Source organism: Lepisosteus oculatus, chromosome 13, assembly GCF_040954835.1.
Source record: "Lepisosteus oculatus isolate fLepOcu1 chromosome 13, fLepOcu1.hap2, whole genome shotgun sequence".
NCBI classification, from domain to species: domain Eukaryota; kingdom Metazoa; phylum Chordata; class Actinopteri; order Semionotiformes; family Lepisosteidae; genus Lepisosteus; species Lepisosteus oculatus.
The window spans coordinates 19,797,435-19,813,162 of NC_090708.1; the positions used below are offsets into that span (position 1 = coordinate 19,797,435).

Below are 15,728 nucleotides of genomic sequence, written 5' to 3' on the forward strand. Positions count from 1 at the left end.
ATGTGGAATATAACTCTCTCTGGGTGCCAGTATTTCAATTAAACCAGGTGTGTCTCATTTTAACTTGCTCTTCTCTGATTAACAGGTGGCCTTCTTCTGAAGCCACCTCTTGGTACCTCACTAACAGTTTCATCTCACAATGTCCTTTGGTCATTTGGTCATCCTTCTGTTGGAGAATCCCACTCACAAACCATTAACGACATAAAAGAGGGTTGAACAGGGCTGGACTACCAGATCACAAGACCACCACATGAGCACTTTCACCAGAGCCACCCAGGACCCCCATAGATAAACTCTACAAGACTACAGCAGCAGCCTGGGAGATATGAAGACTGATTTGTTTTATTTGTCATGGCAGCCTGCCCTTTACATTTTTGTGTAAACCAGTGACTGGCAGGAAGCACAGAACCTACAGGTTTTCACTTCATGAATAAACCAATCATTAAGAAGAGAAGTTGTGTTATTTTTTAGGGATTAATTAGTTAACTAACTGAAACTCCAGTAAAACATGTAACTATCACCCGCTTAAGGACTGGAATCCTTTGTATAAACAGAAGTCCAGACATACATTGCTTTCCAATTGGGCTGTCTCATGGAGGGCCAGTTATTTTACTCTGCAGCACAGTGATGCCTGGCACGCTAGCAGCAAGAGATTAGAGTTTGCTGTAGGTGCTTTACAGTCTTTTTGATCACTGGTACTCCAGCAGGCGATATTGCGGCATCGTGGTGAAACATCCCTGTTCTTTTCTAAATGAAACCAGAGCTCCATTATGATGACTGAGGACACTGCGCTACAGGTGGTGATGTCATTCAGATTAGACATTAAATTGAGATCCTTACTACTTGGTCATTGAAGATCCCATGTTATCATTGTTTATAATTATGGGAGTGTTAGCCCCCCTGTCCTGGATAATGTTTTACACTGTCTGGCCTCCCCTGAAGGCTCCATCCATCAGTTTTCTAACTATGTCATCCGAGTCAGGGCCAGAGGGGAGCCGGAGCCTGTCCTGGCAAGCAGCAGGCACAAGGCAGGATAAACCCTGGATGGGAGGCATTGTACTGTACATGTCATATCCTGATAAGAACATGAATATTTAGTAGTGTGGGTGTTTTTTAATGAATGTATTACTTCCTTATTGGGCAAATGCAACCATCAGTACCTAATGAGCCTAACAGACATGTGAAACCTGTAGGAATGTACTGCCCAAGGACTGGGTCTAGACTCCTCTGCACTAAATCATGAATGAGATCTTCGTCACTTTAAGATGACAGCCCCAGCATTAGAAAGCTACTGTACTCGATGAGTTAAGATTTCTCCTGTAAATATGCTTTAGGCTAAAGTAATGGAGTATGATCTCGGCTGTCAAATTTATGGCGATGCAAGTACCAAAGTGGCTGTGGTTGAGAGCTTTTCACCTCATTAAAAAGGACATGGGACCACAAATCGTAATCCGTAGCCTGACGGGGCAAATTTATGTAAGGTCATACAGTATGTCAGGCCTTTGACAAGGTGTATTCTAGGAATAAGTAAAGAAATTCTGCGTTACATGTTACTAATGGTACAGTAAATTCTTTATATTCAGTTTTTTTCATCCTACAAGATATTTTTAAAATGACAGTTTTTTTTTATTTTATATAACTGTAGTTTTTCTTACTGAAAATATTCCATATTAAATTGGCAGTGTGTCACAGTGTTGTAAATGTGCAAGACAATTTCATGATCATAACAGTTAAACGGTTTATTTAATTAGTAGTTTGGCTTTCTGTTCATTTACAGCATTTGATGTGATGGTATTGCTTATTCAGTAGTGAAATGAAGGGCATCATAAATGCCAGTGAAAGAGCATTACATAACATGATTTTTACATAATTTTCTTCCGTAACCATGCGTTTGTTAATGTACGAAGAAAAGTGTTTTATTTCTACACTGCTAAATTGCCCATAAGGTTTGCTCTTATGATCAACAAAGGAGCAGATTAGATAAAGTGTGTTTCTGCAATAAAATAGGCTTTATTCTGAAAAGACGAAAAGGTGGGGAAATGTTTTGAAAAGATAGCCCAGGACAACATCCACGAGCAAGATCCTTTCTTTGGGGTGACAGCAGCATAATGGATGAGGCAAAGTAAATTGCCCAGAGGTGCTCGAAGACCAGTTTAATCTCCGACAGTCATTGCATAGCACTCTTTATGTCTTCTGTATTTACTGTATTTATGGTGTTGTCATATCCTCTCTGCAGTCATTATATGCAAGGCTTTTTGGAACTTGGAAGCTTAATGGTGTATTTCTTGTTAAAGGGAGTTCACTCTGCGTGCACGAGCAGGGGCAGGATTAGCCTTCTGGAGCTCCCAGAAAATCTGCATTTTTATCTTTAGCTGAAGAACGTGCATCACTTAGAAATGCAAATTCTATCCATGGGTGCAGAAGTTCTCAGCTGTTTCAGAGTGCAACGTGTGAAGAATATCCTGCACCTTGGATGTTCTTTAAGGTTTTCCTTATGTTGGGTAGCACCACGCCACTTCAAAGTAATCTGTACTAAATTATCATTTTGCTTTTGTTACTCACTGCTGTATAGATGGGGGGGGGGGGCAGAACGGTGCCACACGGGTTAGCGTTGCTGAGGCCCTGGGTTCAATTCTGGACCTGGGGTGCTATCTGTGTGGAATTTGTATGTTCTCTCGTGTTTGCGTGCGTTTTCTTATGGTGCTCCAGTTCCTTTCTACAGTTCAACCTGTTAGGTTCATTGGCATCTGGGACATTTGGCCATTTGGCCCTGGTGTGAGTGTGTGCTTGTCTGTGTGCCCTGTGATGGACTGCCGCCCCATCCAAGGTGTATCGTGCCTTGTGCCTGTTGCTTGCTGGGGTAGACTCCAGCTCCCCTGTGACCCTGAATTGAATGATTTGGTTATGGATGATGGATGACTGTAGAAAAGGGCCTTATTTAAAAGGGCCTTATTTTCATCCCCATTGGTAGACATACAGTTCATTCGTGTAATTTCCAAATATTTCTTCCAAAACTGTTAGTTGTTTCCCTAAAGCTGTTGGTTGTGACCTGCTGGTGAATTGCTTTCATCCTGTCACTTTCAGAGATGATCTTTGGCATATTCCTTACATATTGCCTCAATAGTGAGCATACTGTATGTTACGTAATTAGTTATACTTCCACACCCTGACAAAGTGTCCAGTACAGTGTATGGACGTTGTGCTAATGCACGCACTAAATAAACAATGTGCTCACTCCAGCTTTCTTTTTGGTGTGTGTCCCTTCTATCTAGACAACATAATCTTTAATGTTTCTTTCTAACATGCATTTAAAATGTAATTAAATACAGGTCGTCCTGTTGACAGGATGATTGATCACAATAATTCCTTGCAGTTTTCCAGCACTTTTCATCCCAGAGGACCCCAAAGTGTTTTAAATATAGGAGGGACCCATTTCAACCATTACCGAAAGTGCAGCTAATGCACAGTGGCCATTATGTGTCAACAGCCACACCGCACAGCACATTTATAATGCAATCCAAAGATGCAGACTAGGCTGTTAAACTTGTTTTGATGTTCACTTGCCTGCAGGGTGTTAACTTGGTTAATATTTTAATTGGGTTTCACAGCTTTCCCAATCCAAATACAGGATTTAGGTTTCGGCACTTCTCACTGAAGCTTACGTAATACTTATATAACATGTGTTTTTCTGCTAGGGCTCTTTTTCTCAGCATGACAAAGACCTAGACATGAAAGAGTGAAGAGCACTTTATCTACCCACGCGCTGTATAAGGTTAACTCATCCCACTAGTACAAATGCCCAGAATACAATACTAAAACACTTGTCTCCATGGCTCTATAAAAATAATAGTTATCAAGGCCAAACCAGTACTATACAGATGTCTGGTTATGCCTCAAGCATTGTACTTCAGACAGAAAAAAAAATGTCTAGTTTGATCTCTCCCAATCTCTCAATTCAACATTTGATATGAAGTGGTGTTACTGGGCTGCCTGGGCACTCCTCCTTGAAATCCCTGTTTGCTAATCAGAACTGAGAGTTCCTTCACCCAAACGGACTTGCTTCTTCCTGTTGGCCAAAGATTTATTATTGTCATGGCACTTGCACGGTGGACATTATTATCAGTGTCCAGGAAATTCACATTATAGACTAAGTACTCTTGCTAATTTGTCTTGAATGTGTTATTTCAATTCATAATTCTAAATGTCAGTACTCTATATCATCTTCATTAAGTTTTATTTCATACAGTATAATTTGTCACGATCCATTCTCCAGTAAACATACCAATTACTCAAAACAGATTGTTGGTGCTGTCTCCAGTGCCTTCTTTGTTCCATTAATGCCATCTGAATCGCAGAGGAGCAGCGATGTAGTCACTTGTTCAAAACCTAGAGAGCTGAACTCAGTACTCACTCTTCTTGCTTCTGGATCATTTAATTTTCTGAAACAAAACATTGTACACCATAAATACCTTCCCCCTTTCTGTCTTCAACAGGAAATGTTCACACCGGAGTGTAAATTTAAGGAATCCGTGTTTGAAAATTACTACGTCATCTACTCCTCCACCCTGTATCGACAGCAGGAGTCTGGCAGGGCCTGGTTCCTCGGCCTTAACAAGGAAGGGCAGATCATGAAAGGCAACCGAGTGAAGAAAACGAAACCCTCATCACATTTTGTACCAAAACCCATTGAAGGTAAGATTAATTAACTGGCATTTTAGAACAAACAATTTAGTAAGGCCTTGTGAGAATCTATGAATTTAACCTCCCAAAAGGCAAGTCGAATGAAACATTGTTTAACCTGTGATCGAACAGTGTTACTTTATTTGTTCCAAACACTTGCAACTCACTGTGTAAAGAAATACCCCCCCCCCTCTTTCGGGCTTACATTTATTTTCTGTTGGTTTTCTGGTCTTGGTCTCACCATTGAAGCTGAAATAAAGGTCTGTTCTGACTTTGTCAAAACCTTGTAGAATATTTTATCATCTCATTCAGATCTCCCCATAGTCATCTTTTTTGAGGGACAAAACATTTATTTAAATGTATCTATGTGTGACATTCCTTTCATACTTGTTATCTTTCTGGCTGTCCTTCTCTGGACTTTCTCTGCTTTTACAGTGTCTCTTATGTAATTATAATTACAATATGTTAGCTGAGGGCATTCAAGCGCATTATGTAATTTTAGCACGATGTATTGATTTGAAGTTCCCTCAATTTTAGAACGAAAACAACAGGTCAATTGAGACAAATGTTGAAGAAAGAGATTAAGTCTCTCAGTGGGGTGGCACTATTCACTAACTCGTGCAAAGAATGAGATTAGTGGAAACAGTTTTTCAAAAGCCTTGGAGTCTAATCTGATGAATGGAGGCCACTGCAGTATTCCTGCTATGGTATTTATGAAAGATTTTTAAGATATGCTAATATATGCAGCTGCCATTAGAAACCTAGAGCAGTAAAGTATTGATAAAAAAAATTCTGGAAATACTGTATAGAACCTTAAACATGCATTGCAGTGCATATTAGCACAGGTGACCTTCTTGTTCTGAAGGTAAAATGTATTTGATCCAGTTGACCCATGGTTGAATATAAGAACAGTTAGTACAACCCTAGTCTAGCTGATTTGTTTTATTGATTTTTGATTAAATACTTTTCTCACTGTGATTAATTCACCTACTCACTCGCTCATCCACCCATAAAACACCCCTTGTGATATTTTCTGAGCTCCGTTTGAGGCTTTCCTGCCAAGTGCCAAAATCTCACACTGGTGGTAAACCACGTGGGATCCATGTGTCTTCGAAGCCAGCATGCAGTACAGATCAATCCACAAATGCTATATTCAGGGAAACAGCAAAATATTGCTCACACTTCCTTGATCTAATCTCCGGGTTACTGGGTCCTTTGACATACAGTATCTGTTTCTTCCTTGAATATGAGTAATGAAGTGCACTTTCAGTGTAATCGTCCTATTTTTTCTCATGCAGGGGAGGCTGTGGGTTTAACCCACTGAATCAGCACATACATGCATTCAATTTGGGCCTGTTCTGGTGCCATTTTTGAAATTCTGAACATTATCATCACATTACATCACTTTCAATAACTGCTTCACCCAGTTCAGGGTCACGGGGGAGCTGGAGCTCATCCCAAACCAGCACAGGGTACATGGCAGGACACACTCTGTAGGGGCCGCTAATCCATCACAGGGCACACAGACACAGACATGGACACACTCACACCAGGACCAGTTATTTTTACAGAAGCCAATTAACCTACCTGTATGTCTTTTGGATGTGGGAGGACAATAGAGCAACAAGAGGAAACCCACATGAACACAGGCTGATAGAACCCCAGGAACAGTTATTGAACTCAGGGCTCCAGAACTGTGAGGCAGAAATGCTAATCACTACACCACAATTCTGAACATGAAGTACTGTTTGTCTAATGTGCATTATACTGGTAATATCCAGCAAGCAGGCGAGATGAGACGCAATGCTTCTCAAACAGATGCAGCAATGCAGCAGCATTTTATTTTCAAGGCTAGTGATTTCATCCAGCAGCCCAGCCCTCAGAAGACGAGCTTCAGAGCTCATTTGCACACATAATTGCAATGAGCTTTCTGTATTTCCCCTTGGCTGAAGCTCTTTGTCAAGCTTTGCAACAGCATCGGCATGACTGAGGAAAAATATGTTTTTGCATTTGAATGCTGATTATCCTAAAACTTCAGCAAACTAAGATTTAATTAAGACATGTTGCTAAACTGCTGTGCAGGCTTTATTAATGTCATGATGCTAGCACTATGGAAGATATTATCAGCTTCTATGAAATTCACACCATGGACTTAACAACTCTTGCTAATTTGTGTTATTTCACAATTTAAATATTTAATGCTTTACATAAATACTAATCAAATGATAAATATAAACGAGATAATCAATCTTTTTTTGCAATGTCTTGGGCAGATCCCCGAGAACAGCTCTCTGCTCATTTTATTTTTAAACAAAATATTGGTAATGTCTCTCCCTTCTTTCTCTCTAAGACTGGCTATTATTACTCACAGCTTTTGCCCTGTGCAATGCCTTAACGTCTTCATCACAAATTGATTTTTTTTTGTTTCCCCATGATGCCTCCTCAACAACTCACACAGGTAAATTAGTACTTTTCAGAAGTTTAACACTAACTGAAATTTTAAGTTGAACATATTGTGGTATTTTTTTTTATTTCACTTGATCCCAAGATGGAGTGTTAGAAGCAGTTGGAGGCAGAATGTCCACTATAAAGTACTTGCAAACTAAATGGAAACGAAAATTGCTCTGAACAAGGATACCTGCATTACTGAAAACCACTTATTTTTAACCAAAATTACTCTGTGATTCAGAGGAAGCTATACCAGCCTCTCGTAGCAGAACATTTCTGCAGTAATAGAGGAGGAGTATCGTTGTTAAGCATAACTTAAAGTGACAAAGAGAACATGGCATTCCATACTGAACCAACTGCTCTCTGTGTATTAGGAAATTGTTAAGTTGGAAGTTGAGAAAAGCGTCCTATGATTTCTTAAAAATACAAAGTGTGTTCTGATTCTGGATTATTATTTATATTTTACTTTAAATGCTGCTGATAGACACTGTTTCCGTAGAATATTAGTTAAATGGGTAAGATTGTAGCAGCTTATTATGTCTTTTAGTGAAATGGACTGGAAGAGTCTTGATAGTCATCTTAGAGGGCTGGTTATATCTCATGTGTTTGTTTTGTCTTTTCCAACTCAGGATTAGTGTTAGCTGTATCTTTCAAGCTTAATGTATGGTTTGCCCTTTATTGCTGCATCTTATTGGCATGTTACCTGAAAGAATTTAGTACTATTAGTTGTCAACGCTTACTCCTCTATGTGTTACTTGACAAACACTATTTTATCTGTTTTTTGCATTCTGAAATTTCCTTTTGATTTAATTTAAAAGTGTAAGTATTTTTAGAAACTTTAGGAAACATTTGGAAAACATTTTTTAAAGCAGAATTTGAAACCAAATGCATCTTGCTGGCCATCATGTATAGTGGAGTGCTGATTGCTCGAGTGGTCTAAAACAATGTCTGTCCCCACTTGACATCCTTTTGGAATATGAACTGAAAATAGCATGTTTGTATGATGGCAGCAGGTGCGGGAATCTATGTAAACAATACAGACCATTTCTGTGGGTCTCACAGCCTCTTTTTTTAAGGAGCCATCTCCTGTTTTCAGTTTTAAATGCACTTTCTCTTAGTTTCCCTTTTCCTGTCCATTCACCTTTTTCTCTGTTCAAGATTTTTAAGGTTCCGGTCCTTCAGTCTGTCTAAAATAATCCTGGGGATTACACTTTTTTGAACTGAACCTTGAACATTCTAGAGCAATAATGTTTTGTAGCATTGTGGCCAAAATGGATAATGTGAATTATTTTAAATGTGGTTATACAGTAGGTGCATTGTATAATGTGAACATGACTTCTTCCTTCAGCTTCTATGCTTTTGTTTATCCTATAATGAGTAGTACAGTATATGCTACAGGATTGTATATTCTATTACACGTAAAAGTAATGAATTAGAGAATATTCATGTAGGGATGAAAAATGAGCTATACAACCTTCACATTTTTTTATCTCCTACTTTTTTGTTCAGTATGTCTTGATCAGACTGAGCTGTAATATCCCATTCAAAAGCTTTAACCTTTTCTTCTCTCCTCTCTTGCCTTAGTTTGCATGTACAGAGAGCCGTCACTGCATGAAATCGAAGAGAAACAACGCTCGAGGAAAAGTTCTGGGACTCCCACAATGAACGGAGGCAAAGTTGTCAACCAGGACTCGACATAGCAGGATCCCAAAACTCCGTGAGCACCAGAATGGACAGGCAGCACCACCTCCTGCTTAGGATTCCGAACTCGTTCCCACTTTCTTACACATTGTTCAACAACAAAAAAGAAGAAGAAAACAAAACTGAATTCTTGCCTGTGACATGTTTTAGAGGAAAAAAAGAAAAACATATTTTAAATCAGGACTTGAATATACAGTACATTTTATGCAAAAGTCTGCTTTGTGACAACAAGGAAGTTCATCTCTTCTTAACAATAAAACAAAGATTCAAAAATATGTTCCAGAATTTAAGCTTTGCCTAATGGAAGCCATGATAGAGTTTCAAGTGTTAAGTTATTAATGCTGTGACACTTTCACTTGCTTATTGTTATTATTTCAGCTGATATGTTGTGTCTGGATGGATTATTGGCGTATGAATATGGACATAAATCTGCACACCAACAGCAGCATTCGAGCACTTCAGTTTGTTTACAATATTGTTCTGTTCAATTTGAGTTTGTTGTGTGCGTCATTCTCTTCTATAATTTAGTAAGGGTCAGCTCAGTCCAGTTTTGTTAGTTCCATTAGAAGTATGCAGGATTCAAAGATGCGCTCATATCACCTGCTTGCAATGAACTGTCGTTCAACACTTTCTGCAGTGTTAGCTGTCTCAAACTTGATGCAGTCCTGTGTCATGAAAAAAGGGAACTGAAGTAGTTAATTATGTCAAAGTGTGAAAGGGTTGCCAAATGCCTGTACTGTACATTTACTGACATCCTGGAAAATGGGTTCTAATGTTTAATTATTTTAATATTTTGGTATTTAGTGTAGTTATTTTGTCTTACCCATTATAGAATAGCCAGTTTTTCATATCTTCTCCGGAGTTACGATACAGGGGAGAAAAAGGAAGTGTAGACAGACTCCTCCTACTCTCCCGCCTTTCAAGCAGTCATCTTTTAACACCTCACAGGCTGCATAGCCCCATGCAAGAGACAATGCCTGCAAGCTTCCAAGAGGCTGAAGGCTTACCATATTGCTGAGAGCTGAAAGAGCCCCAGCCAGCTCATCCTGCCCTCTCCTGGACACATGCAGCTAATATTACCACCCAGGCTCTGTCCTGCACCCTGGGAAGCACCATTATCAACTGAGCCACCTTTAACATTGTCCAGAGATCCTAAACATACACAAAAATGTCTCTCGTTTTCCATGAAAATAGCCAGGTTTGTATTAAGAAGCCATTTCAGATTTTGTGTTGTGACTGCATGAAGGAAAGTGAAAACAGAGGGAAAATGCAGTTGAAAAACATTGAAAAATGCAGGAAGTGAGCTAACCCTAACCCTACCAATTTCAGGAGTTGTGAGAATACAACCCCATCCTGGAAAACCAAGTCCATGAAAAGATGTTTGCAAAAACTACCAGGCTGGCAACCCTGCAATGTGATACACATAGGGAATGCCAGGTGAATTACGATCAAGCCATTTTGAAACCTTTGTCTCTAGAATAGAAAGGGATATGTGTGTCGTCTTGTTGATTTGTGGAACTTTGTAAACTCAGGAAGTAACATTCTTGCCCAAGAAATGAGATAGCCATAAAATGCCTACTGCAAAACCGTTAATGTACATTTTCTGTGCTCGTGGGTAATACCATTGAGAACATAGTTGTGGCTTGGGGTGCTACTAGGCTGATACCTTAGAATTACAGTGTTTGAAGATTCAACATATCTCTGGTTACCTTTAATAAGGATATTAATATTCTGTCTTAAAATACTGTATTACTGTATCTTTTCAAATGTCTTCCACTGGGGAATGAAAATAAGGAGGGAAAATGTATTTTTCTGTTGAATAGAAAGTCATGTCAGTGTTAGATACTCTCCATCTCTCCACCCTTTATGTTGGAGCATTGACCAGAACCCCTTAGGAAAGCTCAGTAGTTCATTAGCAGAAAGCTACTGTATCACAGCATCAATGAAAGGGAGAAGCAAGCTAGATGAGCCCTGCTAGAGACCCTCTGCTAATGCCACAGTACTGTCGCTGTAAGGTAAGAAGAGTCTTTCCACATGAAAAACCCTGGAAAATTTGATTGGTTTGCGAACTTTTGCACCTTTGAAAATACACATCATAAATGCATTATGGAATTTAAAAACTAATAAATAATAAGCAGAAAGATGAAGAATAATCATTTAAAAATAAAACATGTTAATGGAAATTGCAGTGGTTCTTTCTGGGTTAATTTCTATAGCGCATCAGTCTCTTCCACAAAAGAGTATGTAAAAATGAAGGCTGTATTTTGAATTGACAGAATTTCACTATTTCGGTCACTATCATCAACAAAGCTGGAACAAATGTGCTGCCATGGACTTCAGCTGACTTCTGACTTTTACTGGAGTTTTGAAGGTAAAAATGTCTGTTAATGCCCACTCACAACTGAAATTGGGATATTCTTTTAAACATAGGCCACCAACTGGTTTTACTATAGCTTCAAAGTATTTCAGCGATATAATGTATAATCTATATTGTTTACAAATCTGCTGGAGAATAAAGGAGAATAATATGCTCCTGTATACAGTATCTTTGTACAATTGCAAATGATCAAGTCAATGATATCCAGACTAACCAAACTGATCATTCCAATTTTAAGGTCTGTAGATATTTATTTTCTTTAAATGTGTTATGCATCTAATATTTGTGTAATACTACATATATTGTAATGTGAGATACTGTTCAGTTATGGCTTTGAATCTCACTGTTCAAAATTATACTGCTGTATGGATTAAAATATGACTGGACAATTTAATAAGGCATTTTCTTAGAACCTGATGCTAATTAAAAGTCAATATTATTAAATAAGCAGGAAAAGGGTTTAATTACAAAATGGCCATAAAATAGGACTATGAGTATAATCTCCATACATTTTGACATCTGTTGAGGCAGGGTGTGGAAACATTTAAGTTTAATTATTTTTAAATTGCAGTATAACTCACTGTAACCCAATAAATAAATCCTCAGTCAACCAAAACCAACAACCTACTGTAAATATCAAATCATGACCTTAAAGAACATAGCACATCCATATAATTTTTAAAAAGTCTCTATTGAACTGTGATACTGAAGGAGAATTTGAAAATATTTCCAATGTTTTCAGAACTTTTTACTTCTGAATAATAATATTAAAAAATACTTGGTTGTTAAAGTTGAAGTCTGCCCTCCACCACTGGAATCTACTGTTCACTATGTTGTTAAGAAGGCCTTTAATGTTGCCCTTGGCAACATACAGTATGGATATGCAAAAGAAAAGAATAAGGTACTACACATGATGTCATTGTTATCGGAGGGAGCTAAAACAACATTAAGAAAATTATTACACTACCGGATAATAATCCTGCATTAATCCTTGGGCTACAATAGCTCAAAGAAGTTAGTTACTGTATATAATAACACTGGAGATCAGACTAAGCTTACAGTGTCTGGCCATAAAAAAATTAGCTTTAAGAGCATAAGAGAAAAGATGCAGATTCATACCGATTTGAAAATGTCTTTGAAAATGTGGTTATAAAAAACAACATTGACAATCGTGTATTGTTCCCTTTTATCCGATATTTTGATGTTGTACATAGGTAAAAATGGCAATGCAACACTTACTATTAATTTTATTTACAGTATTTGTTAAGATGTGACTCAGAAATCCAGGGATCCTGAGTGTTTGAGTAAAAACCTCTGTTTGAAGCGCAGAGTGAAGGCTGTAGCCCTGATGTTGCTGGTTATAATGCAAACCCTGCCACTAGCCCCAGGAGACTGCAGGCTAATCGACTGAGGCCTGTTGGATTATAAGTGATCAGGTGATAAAGTTCTCTGAGGGGGTGGATCCTTGACTCAATGTATACCAGTGATCTCTGTGATACAGCTTCTGAAGGTTTTTGGTGCCGGGAGACAGGGCTATGTGCCTGCATAGAGCACAAACATTGTTTTCCAATGCAAATAAAGCATGTGGGATCACCATGTCAAAGAATTGATATCTTTACATGGCTCTGGCTGGAGTGTAGATTTTAACAGTGACTCGGATAATTCATTCATAATCATGTTTCCAAACCCGTGTGTTTAGAGGAGGACATATAAATAGCAATTCTAAAACTTGAAGTATTTGTATGGAGGTGAATGTCAGTTCAAGGAAAAAAAGAAATTGTAATCCAGATCAGGGAGCATCTAAGTTTTGGACCATTTTTAGAACAAACAGAAGAGTATTTCAATAACAGTTTCTGCTGATTAAAAGTTAAGCAGCAAGTAAGAAATGAACTAAAAGGAACATGGGATGTTCAGTCGTAAGATCCTCCATCCATTTTCTAACCACTTTATCCAGAACAGGGTTGTGGGGGAGCTGGAGCCTATCCCAGCAAGAAAATGGTGCAAGGCAGGATACATTCTGGACAGGATGCCAGTCCATCACAGGGCACAAACACTCATACAAGGGCCAATTTTCCCAAACTCCATGCTGTTAGCACCCCAGAAATTGAACCCAGGGCCCCAGTTAAGTGGGTTTCAATGCTAACCACTGTGCCATCATGCCACCCCAATTGTAACATTTGAAAGACAGTTACACCCAGAGAACTGTCTGACATATCTAGTGGGAAACATTTTTACTAATGACACAAGGGTACTTGCAGCAAGACAGGCTTTAGTTCCAATTCATGCACAACACTACCCATTGAATGGCCTTCAAAATTGCTTCAGGTAGCTACTCTGGTTCTTTGGATATGTTGATTTTGCCTTCGATGAAAAAACTGGGGAAAACAAAAGGTATTGTTTGGAGAAAGCATGTTTTTCTTCTTTGCTCGTCTGGCCATCTTACTATTCTTAGCACCGGTATGAAACCAATGTTTTCATTATGTCTCTACCTTTCTCATTAAACCAGACCAGAGCTGTCCTGCTCAAAATTCTGATTCCTCAGCCATTCTTCATGTGTGTGTGAATTCACCACTGCTTTCCCAGCCTTTTCCGATTTTGCTTGTGATTTTGCCTTTATCCAGGAGTGAAGAAATATACCCATCCCGAAAAAAATACCACCAGGTAAACGTGCATTTAATAAAAACCTTATATTGTAAATTAAGCTTTTGCATTGATCATGCAGACCCAACTTCTGTGGACGTGGTGGAGTTTATTCTCTTACCAATAATTTTGTGGGCCATCTGCCAATGAGCAATTTTCTATTCCCCTACCAGGGGCTCGTATTTAGTCTTCAACAAGTACCTTTGCAAGCTAGGGTACCTCTAAGTGTAAGGACTAAAATCAAATAATTCTGCAGTTAACACTGTAATTGCAAAATATGGTACTGTGTGTAGTCATGAAATGTTACATTTTTGCTTTTATGAATTAGGCAGGTTTGTTTTACAGTGACTGTATTCCTGCTAATCAACTTGAATTCAGTTTTAGATCAATGATCTCTTTCTCCTGCCACACACTGATACACATGTTCCTTCTGGCTGTTGAGACAGTGCTGTGTTATGACTTCTTGCAATCGTTTTCTAGGTTTTAAACTTATGTCAAAAATATTTTGGAGACTTGCAGGATTGTATCTGTAGGATTATGATACCTACTGTAAATGGAACCTGGTTCTTTTTTCCGTTTAAACTGCAAAGCTGCTACATCATACTTGGTGAATCATTTCAAAACTACTGCTCGCTGAATTGTTGGATTACAAGTCTGATCACTTCTGAAAAACAGCTGCCAAAATAGAAATGGAAGTTCCTAATGATGTTATTCAGGGATATCATTAAATTTTACAACCCATATGTCACGACAGATCAGTTCCTCTGTGTGAGCTGAAGTTCAATTGCATGTAAAGTACTTTTTCTGTGCTATACTGTAGATCAGAAGTGCCACTGATTCCTTCAGTGAGAATTGTTAAGTAAACAGATTTTTAGAAAAGAACATCCAGTGTCTATTTATTGGAATCATACAAAATAAGTTTGACATTTATTTTTGACCTATTAGCTCAACCATTTAAATATATGATGTGGTTTTATGCCAATCTATTCCTCTCAGTACATACTGTAGTCCATGTCCCTGTTAACTAGATCTGTCCTTGCCAAACTCCTTGCATCTGCTGCTTATTCTCTTTAATTCATCCAAACTTCTTTAGCTTGCTTCAGATTTTTGTGCACCCCTTTTTCCTGACAATCTCTACTGCTTACCTATTTTTACACCTCTTTCAAGACCCTTGTCCTACTACTACAGTACTTTCATCGCTTTTACCTCTTAACTCTCATCTGTCTATATCCCTCTCATCCTCTCCACTTTATCTTCAGCTGCCTACTTTGTTGTCCCGTATTTTTTTACTCTCCTGCCTCCTGTGCTGCTTATCCTCCTCCCTGTGGGGTAAACCAGATACTCAGAAACTCCAGGATTACAGTTTTTCTGGGACTTCCTCATGACGCTCCTGCTCATACCACCTCTGCCGTCTGCAATCCATTCCTTTAGAATTGCTCTATCTCTTTAGGGTTCCAAATAACAGAAGGCTATATCAATTAGAGGGATTTTTTCTCTTCTCACTTTTGGAACTACTTTTTTTTGAAGCACAGGCAGTCAAAAAACAAATTAAGCTGCCTCTGTGTTTGAAATCACAGCGATGATTCAACTGAAACCTGGCAAATTTCATTGACAACTGAAACTTGGCAAATTTCATTAACAACCAAAGCTGCTATTTGCACCCTACAAGTGTTAATTTACCCACCTACACTGGGTCATCAAATACTTGGCAAAATGTGGACGCTTATGCAAACTCTCCCTGTTTAAGGGCCATGTGACAAATTACAGTAGCTCCAGAATTGTCATCATTATATTGAGAATAAAGGCAATATACAGTACCATAAAATATATTTTCTGCATGTACTGTATCTCAATGGTCACATGCCTGTCATTTTGTAAACTA

General features: G+C 38.5%; 1 protein-coding gene across 3 annotated transcripts in view; it reads left to right on the forward strand.

Moving 5' to 3' along the window:
- fgf12a (fibroblast growth factor 12a) overlaps nucleotides 1-11,603 on the forward strand; it is an 85,902-nt gene extending 74,299 nt beyond the window's left edge. For all 3 annotated transcript variants that reach the window (XM_015361564.2, XM_015361561.2, XM_006637872.3), the window contains 2 exons: nucleotides 4,494-4,692; nucleotides 8,713-11,603. In XM_015361564.2, coding sequence (XP_015217050.1) covers nucleotides 4,494-4,692; nucleotides 8,713-8,828 — 315 coding nt within the window. In that variant the 3' untranslated portion in view covers nucleotides 8,829-11,603. The remainder of the gene's footprint in view (nucleotides 1-4,493; nucleotides 4,693-8,712) is intronic.
- The last annotated feature ends 4,125 nt before the right edge of the window (nucleotides 11,604-15,728 follow it).